This window comes from Folsomia candida, unplaced genomic scaffold, assembly GCF_002217175.1.
Source record: "Folsomia candida strain VU population unplaced genomic scaffold, ASM221717v1 Fcan01_Sc002, whole genome shotgun sequence".
In the NCBI taxonomy this organism is placed as follows: Eukaryota; Metazoa; Arthropoda; class Collembola; order Entomobryomorpha; family Isotomidae; genus Folsomia; species Folsomia candida.
This window is the reverse complement of record NW_019091194.1, coordinates 7,702,662-7,715,781: the sequence shown is the minus strand read 5'-3', so window position 1 is coordinate 7,715,781 and position 13,120 is coordinate 7,702,662. Positions and strand designations below refer to the sequence as shown.

The 13,120-nt window shown below is 36.8% G+C and overlaps 3 protein-coding genes across 6 annotated transcripts; all 3 read right to left on the bottom strand.

Annotated features, from left to right (window-relative positions):
* Positions 1–435: 435 nt before the first annotated feature.
* On the bottom strand, positions 436–1,552 carry LOC110843018. Its single transcript, XM_022088922.2, has 4 exons — positions 1,193–1,552; positions 916–990; positions 716–819; positions 436–593 (listed from the first exon to the last, which is right to left on the bottom strand). Exons 1-4 carry the CDS (start codon positions 1,276–1,278, stop codon positions 520–522), a joined length of 339 nt encoding a protein of 112 aa, XP_021944614.1. The 5' UTR covers positions 1,279–1,552; the 3' UTR covers positions 436–519.
* Positions 1,553–1,948: 396 nt separating this feature from the next.
* Positions 1,949–5,637, bottom strand: LOC118434452. The gene is made up of 6 exons (XM_035848038.1): positions 4,520–5,637; positions 4,095–4,367; positions 3,719–3,958; positions 3,409–3,636; positions 2,426–3,316; positions 1,949–2,359 (listed from the first exon to the last, which is right to left on the bottom strand). Exons 1-6 carry the CDS (start codon positions 4,611–4,613, stop codon positions 2,136–2,138), a joined length of 1,950 nt encoding a protein of 649 aa, XP_035703931.1. The 5' UTR covers positions 4,614–5,637; the 3' UTR covers positions 1,949–2,135.
* A 712-nt stretch (positions 5,638–6,349) lies between these two features.
* LOC110842653 (RNA-binding protein Rsf1) lies at positions 6,350–12,972 on the bottom strand. Of its 4 annotated transcripts, XR_004834034.1 has the most exons (8): positions 12,807–12,972; positions 12,348–12,458; positions 12,234–12,259; positions 12,011–12,156; positions 11,785–11,874; positions 9,075–9,243; positions 8,255–8,411; positions 6,350–7,401 (listed from the first exon to the last, which is right to left on the bottom strand). XR_004834034.1 is itself a non-coding variant. In XM_022088434.2 (7 exons), the coding sequence occupies exons 2-6, from the start codon at positions 12,429–12,431 to the stop codon at positions 9,059–9,061; spliced, it is 531 nt and encodes a 176-aa protein (XP_021944126.1). In that variant the 5' UTR covers positions 12,432–12,458; positions 12,807–12,972; the 3' UTR covers positions 6,350–8,411; positions 9,052–9,058. The 4 variants fall into 4 exon arrangements, 3 of the variants coding, with proteins under 3 accessions (XP_021944126.1, XP_035703930.1, XP_021944127.1); XM_022088434.2 differs by having other exon boundaries at positions 6,350–8,411; positions 9,052–9,243; XM_035848037.1 differs by having other exon boundaries at positions 6,350–8,411.
* Positions 12,973–13,120: the final 148 nt, after the last annotated feature.

The following is a 13,120-nucleotide window of genomic DNA, read 5'->3' as shown; positions in this document are numbered from 1 at the left end:
AAGAAGAAATGTACACACATACATATGTACATATTTACACAAATTTGTTGCATTTTTCAGCATTTGAACATTGGATAGCATATGTAGGAGGGCAGTAGATTATTATTTTGAACGATACATATTAAAATTACGATACATATTAGATTTATTAAAATTATAAATTTATTTAATATATAGGGACATGAAAGCATATTACGCTTTATTAGATTAACTCGCTTGCATACATAAATACATATTGATTTTAATCATCGACATGAAAATTTTCAGATGTCTTCCGTTCATGTATGAATATGAGTCAATAAGATCATGGTTTATATATCTTGCAACCTGAGGCAAAGTGAAGATGCAGAAGTATTTGTAGAAGTCCTATGATCCTTTCAGCCATTAAAAATAGACTTGACAATAGAATGCAATATAAATGCATGCCTATTTATATGTATTAAAATATTCTGCGTAAAATACTTTATTAAAATCATTCGTTATAGCATTGTATTGTAATATAAAGAAAGCACACGAAACTCAGATTTGTGGTTGAAGTTGTTGCTGCACCTCGTCGCCAACTTCATAACCTGGTTTTTCTTTTTTACTGTTTCCTGTTTAAGAATCAAAAATAATCAAGTCATAAACGATTAACCAGTGCTTATCATGGAAAAATTACCACTACCATCTAGCATGACATAAATAAAAAAAGCACAGTGTATTAAGAAATCAGTACCTATCAGTTTTGCGAGCAAGCAGCATCGAATTCCAATTGCTACAATGCCGACCAAGGTGAGAAGTCCTATGAAGACATTAATTGCTATTGCAAATGCGGACATTCTGGCAAAATTCATAAAATGATCGTTTTTATCGTTTCATGTCCATAACACTGGATTACATACATATGTACATATTTTTATGCGTAAAAGTGCATACCCACAATCGGCTTGCGCATCTAAACATTCTTGAAACTCTGGATTTGTACGGTTGTGAAATTCTTCGACACAACTCCTGACAAAGAATAGTGCAGTTAGCGATTAAAATTTATAGTTTCTGGTTTTGTCCAAACTAATCTAATCGCGGATGGAGAATTCAAAATGATTATCCATACACATACTCGCTAATATTGACTATCAGTGGAAATACTTGTTATTCAAAATAGTAAACAATTATGGATATTACGGCAATTAATTTGAAAAAATTGCCTATGTACCTGTTGCAATATATATTTTCTTCAGCTACAGATGTAATTGCAAAGACACTCGCTACGACGAAAACTGAAAGCTGATAATGTGTCATTTTCTATATTCCAAGATTATTTTTTGTAAGTCTAAAATGTGTAACACTGCACTGCTTCAAAAAAGTGCAACTTGTATCACATTTCTGCATTTAGATAAATAATAAATTGTAAAAAGTACTCGTACGTCGTATCATTCGCTGAATTTTGAAAAATGGACAACTGTGTGTTTATACCAATGTTTTGGTATTTTAGCAAAGTTTACTCCAGTTCAGCAAGGATTCGCAAATACTATGAGATTATAGTGCTCACTATTCGTATCGTGTCGGAGATTTTCTTGTGACGTCAATGAGAAAGGGTATTTATACGTACTTATGTATCAACATTGAACTGCACGGATCTGTGGGATTGTGGTTGAATGTTATCTTATTAGATCATTCATATACTTATTCATATTGCTATATACCATAGATAGTGTATTAATAATATACAAATATGATATTTTCTTATGAAAAGGGAGATCACATTTGTTCAAGTTGCATACATATATGACATATGACTCGATGTATGTATGTGTCTATCTAGATATGTGCAAGATGTGAAATCTCTGGTTAATTATCATATACATGGCTGGATGAACAAAACTATATTTGAATTATTTTGAACAATTCAATATATTTACTGTTTATCAAATTATGAATGAACAAATCTAAAAACAGTTGTGATACATGGTTGTGCTTGTGCAATCAAATTTATTATTTTCATAGATTAACGTTAGTCGTTATATAGATAATTTGGCATATTTGTATGCAATCAAAATTATCAAATATTCAGATGGCACATGTACATAAATACCTCCGTTACATGGTTTAAAAAGTTAAATAGTGGTTAATTTGTTGGTCAATTATGTTGAGATATTTTACTCTGTCTCTCGCTTCTTTTTCATCATCATGTTCATATTCATCGATGCGGACATTGCATCCATTTCTTTTTGCATTGCGGCAATATCTGCATCCGAAGTATCGCCACCACCGTCGGTTGCAAATGCCACGGCGTCCTCGCCACCAGTCGCGACGACATTTGTTTCCACATTACCGTTGGTCTTATCGACTACTTTCATCACGTTGACATTCCCATTTTCTCCTTAAATTAAGACAAGTTGCGAATTAGTACATTAATCAATTACTTGGAATATAGAGGGAAACCTACCAGTTTTATTGGTGGATGGGGTCATGCTAGTCATAGATGGGAAATCCATGGATGGCATTTTCATGTCCATCATGTTAAAATCCATGGAGGGCATCTCCATCGTCGGAAAAGGCGATGCCGTACTAGTCAAATCTGGTTTCTTAATACTGGTACTAAAAGGGGAAGGTGTAGTCGTTTTAGATTTTGATGACGAATCTCCGAATCCGGACATACCAAAGTCCATCGATGGGAAATCCATCTTAGGAAATTCCATTTCTTTGATCATTGAAGAAAATTGTGTTGTTGTAGCAGGTCTGCTTGTAGTAGTTTTCGTAGCTGGTGTGGCAATGAGTACAGAAGCTGGAGTCGAAAGAACTCCAAATTTTGATGGGGGTATCGGCGTGGTTGTCTTTGAGGAAGCCCCAAAATTACTCATCCCCATGCCCATATCCATGGACATCATTGGAAAACTGAAATCCATTTTTGGGAACTCGGGTTCTTTAGATAAACTTGATGGAGTAGTTGTCGAAAGACGTCCAAAGGTTGATGAGGGTATCGGCGTGGTTGTCTTTGAGGAAGCCCCAAAGTTACTCATCCCCATATTCATATCCATAGCCATCATTGGAAAATTAAAGTCCATTTTGGGTTCCTTAAACAAGCTCGCTGGAGTAGTTGTGGTAATCGGAGCAACAGTGGTTGATTTGATTGATTGCGGCAATGTAGATGATTTAGAATTTTCCTTAAACATGTTCATGCCAAAGTCAATGGTTGGAAACGTGAAGGGCATGGCCATTGAAGAAAATGGAGTTGTAGTTCGTGGAGGAAATGCGGTTGAGGAACTTGGAGGTGGTGTGGGTGTGGTAGTTTTCTTAATTTTCTCACTTCCTTTCACAGGCCCTCGCCCAAACGCACCTGTACAGCGCAAAGTAAAGTTTCTGTTTCGAACTTTTCACACAATTGAGCGTACATATGTAAAGACTAAGGACACATTTTGCACAATTTACCATGAAATGGAAAATACGAGCCATCATCATTAACACATTTGTATAGTGCACCTCCACAACACGATTTTTTATTTCCCTTTGGTTGTTGGATGCTATCATCAGACTTATCATGTAGAGTACATTTAGCATCATTTGGTGGAAATTGGCAATGCACTTCTTTGCATGAAAAGTTTTCTTCTTGTTTTTCCAATGTGGGTGGAGGTTTAATTGGACCTTTGCCGTATACTCCTACATAGCAAAGAAGCTACATAACATATTTACAATTGCACCGTAAGTAAATATTTGTCTAAAATCGTATTTAGTCTTCTACCATGAAATGGGAAGGAAGAACCATCCTTATTTTTACAATTGAACAAATTACAGCACTTTGCTGTCTTTCCTTTGGGGCGCTTCACATTTGTGTCTAAAACGTCTACAATTGAGCATTGAGAATCAAAGGGTGGAAATTGGCAGTGCACTTCAGAGCAGACGTCATTAGGTGATGGCGTTGTTGTTTTAAATTCAAACATAGATTTTTGTGACAGAGTAGTCGGTCCTCTCCCAAATGCTCCTGTAACAAATTTTGCATAACATAAATGATCTTGTGGTCCCACACACTTTGTCCAGCATGCACAAGAATTTAATAGTTACTAGCTACTTGGATAATTAAAGCATATATCCAGATGATTGGAATTGAATAAATTTACCGTGAAATGAAAAGGATGAACCATCCGAATTCTCACACCTAAACATTGGACAGCACGTCGAGTGTCTCCCTTGCGGTCTTGGAAAAGTATTATCATCAGGGTCAAGCATGCGACACTTGGATTCCATAACAGGGGCTTGTTCACAATTAACCTTTCCACACGAGCTGCTTTCCTCTTTCCTAACAGAATCCGATTTGGGAGCCAAGGACGATTGTTGTTCTTCCGATTCCCTTTGTCTTCCCTTCGACAAAGGAGGTCCCCGTCCAAATGCCCCTGATTAGTAGATTAAATTAAATTAATAAAAGGTTGGAACCATAAATTCATTTATCTAATAATTTTGTACTGCCTATAAGCCTTAGTTAACTAAATACCTCCTTTTGCCTTGGCTATATGAATTTACAGAATAGTACACAAAATTTACGAACCATGAAATGGAAACATAGAGCCGTCCGAGGAGGTGCATTTATACAGAGGGCAACATCCAGCCTTCTGACCTATATATTCATAGACAAATTTCATAAAAATTGACACCGAATCTTACGCAAGCAGGTGGGAAAAGGGGTATTTGGAGGGTTGGAAAGTCGGATTGGTGGACAAGAATGGAGAAAGATAAATCCTCCAGTACAAAAACTGAAGGGTATGGACACTACCCCAAAGGTTATATAAAAAAACTTCTAGCCAGGTCGAACTCCAGAGGTCATGGATCACAGTCCAACTTAAGAGTAAATAGGGTATAAACGCAACCACCTTGAGGTTGTATTACTATTTTGTGATTTCGTGAAAATTAGTAGAAAGTGAGAATTGGGGAATGAGAATTGTGGAGTGGAAGTTGCGGGGTGAAAAAGTGCACAAGGACCTTTAGGGTGTGGGATGCTCATGTCAGACTTGTCAGGTATGACACAAGAGGCATCATTTGGTGGAAATTGACAGGATACTGAAGAACAGGAGAAAGTGTCGCTTCCGGTAGCCGATGATTTCGATAAATTACTATTTTCATCATTCTTATTTTTGTGAGGATTTTTTGATGGTCCTCGTCCGAACGCTCCTAAATAAGGCGCATTAAGTACTATGCTGTTTCACCAATTCCCTTCTTAATTTACCGTGATACGGGAAGATTCCATCCTTGTCCCTACACTTGTACAACGGACAACACAAACTTTTTGGGCCTTTTGGCCGATTAATGCTCTCATCGTGCTTATCGGCTATGGTGCAGTTGGCATCATCCGGTGGATAAGTGCACTTGACTGGACGACATGAAAAAGGTTGTGATGAGTCAGTGCTGTCTCGTTTCTGTCGTCTTTTTGGAGGAATGACCTTCATAGTTTCCAGGATTTTCCAGTATCGCTGTAATTCGTATACTCGTTCCTGCCTAATAAGCTCGAGCAAGCTGCTCCCTGTAATTTTTACGACGGTTAATTATGTGAAATATTTATGGTCTTGAAATTTGGATTGCATGCTTGTTAACCTTGAAATTTATATTTATTAAAAATATAGGCGAAGAATGTGAATTTTCAACTAATTTAATGTGTGTATTAACCTGATGACTCTTCCGCTCCATTATTTGGCTCCTTGAAGACATTATTTGTAAAGGTGGACAAAGTTGTGGTAACATTACTCACCACTAATGTCACACAAAACGCTACCAACGTCAACTGCAACATTTCGCCCTCTCATTATTATATTATCGCTATTAGTGGGTCAATCAGTCGCCAACTATGGACATAATAAAATATCGCCATTATTATACTGACCTGTGTTTAATATTTGCACAATGGTCACAATTGTTGTAAGTATCATTTGTAACAGAATGGATTGTTCACACTTGGTCCATGTATATGTAACTTGTACATAATACGTATCTTGACTTCCAAATAATTTTATGAATGGCTAAGCATGAGCATCAATGACTAAATAAGCAATATGGACGAGTGAACGATATTGACCATTTATTTCTGAAACCTATACGTCGTAAGGTTAAAATATCTTCTAAAACTTAAACTTATTGTTTACGCTGAAAATAGCAACGATGGAAGAAGCTTATTTATGAAAAAGTCTTAAGATAAAATCCTAGTCTCTCTCTAAAACATCTTTATCATGGAAGGAAGGAATCATATTGATTGTAATGGAAGGTACGTCTTTTTCATGAATAATTATTTTTCATTACGATGCAAGGTGCGAGGTTTAATGATTGTGGATGCGAATGAATGTCAAACAGTTTCTTCAAATATTTATCAGTACAAATAAAACTTTCTTAGTTAATTTAAATAGTAACAATTTATTGAGTACTCAAAATAAGATAAAATATCTCCAAATTTTTAAATAATTTTCAAATAATTGTAGGAATAGAATATTATAATTAAAGCTGCCGGATCAAGAGTATTTAACCAACAATGATAATATTATTGTTGAGATTAAAATAATCAGTTAAGTAACTACACAGAGACGACAGCATATGTATGTATGTAATATGTATTAACTCAAACAATTTCACGCATTTCTAAGAACATGCATGTATGTAGAATAACAAAAACACTACTGTCTATGAATATATAACCTGCTGAAAATAATATAGTAAATGATGATTTTAATAATTTTATTTCTGTAGAGCTAGAAAACAAACACGAGAACAATAATTAATTATATCATTATACAAAATTGAAGGAAACATCCTACAGTTAACACAAATAGACAAGTTGAATCATCCCTATAATTGGATGGAATATTATTTTATGGCTGCAATTAGTAGTATATATAATCGACCTTCGCGTCGCTCGTCGTTCTTCACATAATAATAATTCACGACAGTAAATAAGATAAGTCACGATTGAAAGTTGTCAAAAAACGTGTGGCACACAAATATAACGCAGGATTTTAGAAATACAATTAACAAACACATTTGTCTATTTAGTTGGGATAGCAGTTTAGTTAGTAGTAGCAGATAATCCTTGAAGCACAACAATATTTATAAAAAAACGTAGAATATTTTATATACGCTGCTTGCACCTATTGTAACACGATTGAAACGAGATCAACATTAAACACTTTGTTCAGCAGACGACAAACTGAAAATTTGCGAAGATTTCGAATGGGGGAAACATTGAAAAGTTATGATGAGGACTGATTATCAGTAATTATAATAAATCATGTAGAAATGAAGAAACAAATAAATTAGTATTACGTGGCTTGATTTTCTTCAAGTCGGAGCGATGATGACGAGGTATAAGATGAAGTACATCGAAGTCACGAATCGAAGGAATCAGTCAGTCTGTGCTTTTTAACGTTCGAAGGGAGCGCAGCGATGATACAACTGTGTAAATCAATCAAACACTGTCCATATTTTTGCATTTCACAATACTTTCATATTTCATAATATTAAATGGCATTGAGAGATCACAGAAAGTCAAAAAGTAAAGTAGCGCATGGGTCCTATTCTTGGTAATAATTGCTGTTGGGACAATAATATAAGGGGTCGAAGGAGAAATGTTAATTGTGGGGACGGGAGTGAAAAGGGTTGTCAAAATTGAGATCGATTTGAACAATTGATTAGTTCTTTCACCACAATGTCAAGTGAGGTTTATTATAGAACTGGATAAACTTATCGGGACAAAATTTTGTGATGTGACTAGCACCTGACAAGGAATTTTAATGCAGGTTTGATAGTGAATGGGGGGTGGGGTAGGGTAATCGAGTGGATAAGGAGACATTAGTTGAGAGGGCATTTTGCATTTTGCGGTGAAAAGGGGTAATATCTTTTGTGAAGTTTGTAACTGTTTATCACAGCGAACGAACACAAGATTTATCACAGTCCAGTAGTAAGCCGAGATTTCTTTCGTTGTTACATTTTTATGCAGTCTTTTCCAATCGAAGAAAATTCGACGCGAAGTTAATTTCGAGAAATTTCATGAATAATCTGAAATTGAGAGCACCGTAATATAGCGAAGAACTCGATTGGATTTTTTTGCCTGTGACTGCATTGTTTCAAAAAAGAGAGAGAGTGAGAAATTGATTATAATAATACGAAGTTCTGGCTTAATATCGGAGCGGAGACAAACCAATTAAAGAATAAGACGATGGCAAATGGCAAATAAACAGAAGAAATATTATTGTACGAAGAACTAGCTGACTGCGTGCGAATATACGGAAGAGAGGGTTTTTGATACCTTGGTTTTTGCTTAATGTAAGTGTCTCTGTAGTAGAACTAAGTAGTAGTGGTAGTTGGTACTGGGGGTGGGGGGTAATTAATAGCTTCCATAGCCATCACCACCACCGGAACTCCGAGAATACCCGCCATATCCGCTGGAGTCACCGTAGCCGCCGCTGTAGAGGTCGAAGATTTAGGATTGCATAATTAGTTATTCATTGCCATTAAAATCATGTGGATATATCGCAGTTCTCTCTCTCTCTCTCTATGTATGTATACGTATAATCTGCTGTCTTGAATATGAGATCAGTTGAGTAGAAAGTGTTCAACTTTTGCAGGTACATGTAAATATAATCTTTGGTTTACTCCTGAGATCTAAATAATATTTTTCTTTTGTTCCAATACCGTGATGGTAAATCGGTACTCAACTTAACGACCTAAAATCTAACCATCATTAACCATTATATAATCATCGAAATTCCTTGGTTATCATTCTTCGCCTAACGAAAACGGTCCGTAGCGTAATTTCTGACGAGCTTTTTGACTATTATTTCGCAGAGTGCACTCTTTCCGGTGATTCCAATTGTTCATTCATTCCCCTTCCGTAAAATTCATTCGAATATCTGTGTATATATCGTTAATCACAATTCACTGTCTTGTATCTCTTGTAAAAATTCTTGTTAAAAAGTCTCTCGTTTGTTTTCGATAAGATTCAGGATACGTTACGACTCAAGACGGGAAGGGTATTATCATGATGGATGGCGATGCTTGTGCGTATTATTATTAATTGCAATTCGAATTGTATTATTGAAGTACCCCCAGCTTAATCGGAATCGTACCTTCCGCGGCTTTGGGGCGAGCGACTACGATAGCGATCACCACCTCCGCGAGAACCTCCACCACGGGAACCCCCACGAGAGCCTCCTCCTCCACCACCAGAAGAGCGGTAGTTGTCGTAACGGCTTCCACGATCATCGTCTCGACGTCCTCCTCGGAATCCTCCTCCTCCTGTTCGAGGCATATATATATTCCATCCAATGTTAATTTTGACTTGAATCAATGAGCGAAGAATGAATTGCTTAGTTTAAACGTGTACACAGGAGTAGATAGATTATTGTTATTATTATATGAAGATTTTAAAAAACTATATAAAAAGTCCATCCCTTTCCCTCCCTCTCTCCCCCATTCAGTAGTTTGTCACACACAAAACAGCCAGTTTTTTTCACTAGTAATTAATTACACTAATATCTCGGTCAGCAGTAGTTAATTATCTAAACCCTTCGAGTCCTGTCGGGATTTGCCAGTTTAGTACCAAAAAATGCAACAAAGTAGTATATATAAACATTAGGATGAGATCTCATGAAACGAGGTATTGTTATAGATGGATGGTGCAAAAAAATATATCTAATATGCAGTTTTGTTTTCAAGTAATCAGCACTATCAGCAGCAGCAGCCACGAATCACATCATCAATCATCATCACGCATACAAAAGTACTGGTAGTATTGTACACTGATAAGTATCACATGATATCGCGTATGGTGATTTTTTTAGAAGTGCAATGCAAAAACAATACAAACTGGGTGAGGTGTGAGGAAATGGTGGAGGTGACAACAGTCGAGTGGTGTAAAATGTGCGGACGAGGCGGCATTGCATATAAAATTATCAATAATAATAATAACAATAATAAACAAGGTTTTTTTCTCCAGAAAGTAGGATAAGTGAGAACATATTGAATTGAGTTTTTAATCTATGAAGACGCTTTTAGAAAAGGTTTATAACAAAATTAGATTTTTTAGTTGTAGATAACAATACAATAGAACATTCATCAATCGGTGGAGTAGAAACATTTTGCAACGACGAGGAAATCGAAGCAAAATGCAACTTTAACAGGTTAAATTTTGCGGTTGGTTGTTGTACTTTTTTGCACCGTACCATATGAAACGTTTTAGTCACAAAATGGAAACGGTTTAGTATAGCGAATTTCTGCAGGGTAGGTAGGTAGGTTGGGTAGTGATTGTTGTTGTGGTAGGGGGGTGGGTTGGGGGGGGGTGAAGAAACAAAACATCAACGGAGAGAAAATCAAACAAGTCCAGCGATTTTGATTTGACGAAGAGAGAAGTGTGTGTATGGAGATTTTCGATTTACCAATCATCTTAAAAATGAAAAAGAAGAACAAAGAAAAATGTAATAAAAACTTTCGCTTGCTTGTTTAACTCAGCCCACTGTCGATATCACATCCATGCTTCTAAATCTACTACGAGGCTTTTTGTCATATTATTCTTCTTGTTTTCGGAGGAAAGCTATATAGGAAGCTTATTTCGTTAGATAATGAGAAGACAAAAACAAAAGCAATAAATAACAATCATTCAAAAAATTCACCAGTCAAAATTAGACTGTCAAATCATAATATTAAATTGAGATTTCTTCAATAAAAAATGTTTGGTTGAACTTTGAAATTAAAATGTGGTGCTGCTAGATATTTTATAAAGTTAAAAAGCCCAACTTGTTTGAAATTTTAAAAAAACTAGCTGGTCGTTGGAAGCACCACAATTTTCATACATAATATCGTAGTCAGACGGAGCAGAGCAGATTCAAAACTTGGAACATCAACATCGACAATCATAGTCAACGAAATATAATATATACATGTATATAATATTATTGGTTGGAGACATAACAAATGACACTAAAAAATAAAGCAGCACGTAAGAGAATCGGGTGGGCCAAGTATAAGTTTAAGCAGGAAAGCTCTCATGTAATTAATTCCAGCCACCACCATCTTGCATGTTTTGACGATATGGGTACATACCCCCACCCCCTCCTCGACGCCCTCCTCTTCCTCCGCCATCACGGTATCCTAAACCATTCAGTACAACCAAACCACATCAGCCAAACTTCTCAAACCAAAATAAAGATGAGGCGATTTAATATGAGCGAGTCAATGAGAGGAGTGAAGTATTAAGTGAAACTAGGAGTGAAAGTGAATATAATCATAACAATGATACTAGTAATATATGGTTTGAGCTTCTAAGCTCGTCGCTTTTTAAAATCAAAACTGAATCTATCTATATTGAATAGCGTTGCATTAATATTGAACTGAGTGAATCCTAATCCTCGTGTCTGAAACATTCATCATTACTTTTATGATCGTATATGAGCCTAATCTTCTTCTTATCCATCTTTCATACTTCCTATCACTGGTGTATATACTGGTGTGTGTGTGTATGTACGTGACTTTCTCTACATATGGACTCTTTTTCAAGCAAGTTTAGGATGATACTTTGCTTTGAACAAATAACATGCATGAAAAGAAGGTTGCTTTTTGTGACAATAGTTTACACACAAATTAAGTGAACCTTTTCACAATTTATCATGCAACACATCAGTCCAACAATGAACCCCTTACAAAAATATATATATAATATCCCTTCACCACACCTTGACTAGTGTTCACTAGTAATAGTATTAAGTATATACCCACACTACAGTAATACAGAAACATGACAGAAAAAGAACAATGATAATGGTGAAGAAAATATAAGCTTACCGCCACCGCCACGTCCACCTCGATAACCTCCACCGCCACCACCATCATAGCCTCCTCGACCACCTCCACCTCGGCCGCCCCCATATCCGCCTATAGAACACCAAAGAAAACTAGTTAGTTTCATGTTCAAATTAACCTTCAAATGCAAAGGTTCTAAATCAAATACTATCGTTAAAGGTATTTCTGCGTGAGTTTAATGGTCACTTACGACCCCCACGATCCCTACCACGTCCACCTCGACCGCCTGGGGCCCTTGGGCGAGAAACTTCAACACGGAGCTTGCATCCCATGAATTCTTCTCCATTCAGAGCGTCCACGGCATCAGTCGCAGATTGTTCGGTTTCAAAGTTGACGAAGGCGAAACCTGGGGGGCTGAGAACAAGTAAAATTTATTAGTTTAATTTTTCTTCCCAAAATGATAAAAAATGTAACAAGTTATCAATGCTTACTTGAATGCAACCCAAACGTGCTCGGTCTGAAAATGTTACAATATCATAAAATTAAATTCAAATGTCATACAAGGCTTAAAAATCTACAAAAAAATCAACTAAAGATTAGCTCACCTTGCCATACTTGTTGAACAAGTCCTCCAAATGTTCACGGGTAACCGTGTCATTTATTCCACCAACGTAGATACGGGTAGCCATCTTATTTCACGAAGAGAGGGGGTGGTTCTGCAAACAAAATTAATTCCAAACATGAAATACGTTTCATTGCATCATTCATCATCTTCACTACTTCTCAAAAATGCATCTAAAAATTCCATCAAAATAAGATAACCCCCTCCTGCTCCCTTACAAGAAATACCCCCCTCAATAACCAATTATTTGTATTCCTACTCATTTCAAAGCATTCTTATTTGTTTTTACTATTTATGAATGAATGAATAAGAAAGATGACTGGTGTCGGCGGCCATTGCTCGCTCTCACCATGCCTTCCCTCCACCTCGCCGTCACAAACAAATTTCCTAAAAATGCTGGTATTTTGTGTATAAAAAGAGGGGGACGAGCCCTTGAACGTACCTGGATGACCTGTTTTGACGACGACGAAGGGTAGTAGTGGGCTTGTAAGGGATGGGACTGGGAGCCCAAAAAATTACGCGAAAAATCGAAGAAAAACGAAGACGTAGATTACGACGTGATGCTCTCGCCTCCTCTGCTGCTGCCTGTCTGAGAGAGCTTCTCTCCGGTCTTTGCTGATGCTGCTGCTTCTGGTGGACAAACGCGGCGCCCTCCTTCCTGTGGACGCCACTTTCGAGAGGAAAGTGGACTCTCCCACCCTCTCCACCAATCGCCTTCTTCTCAGACGCATCCAGCCAGCATGTTCTCTCATTGCA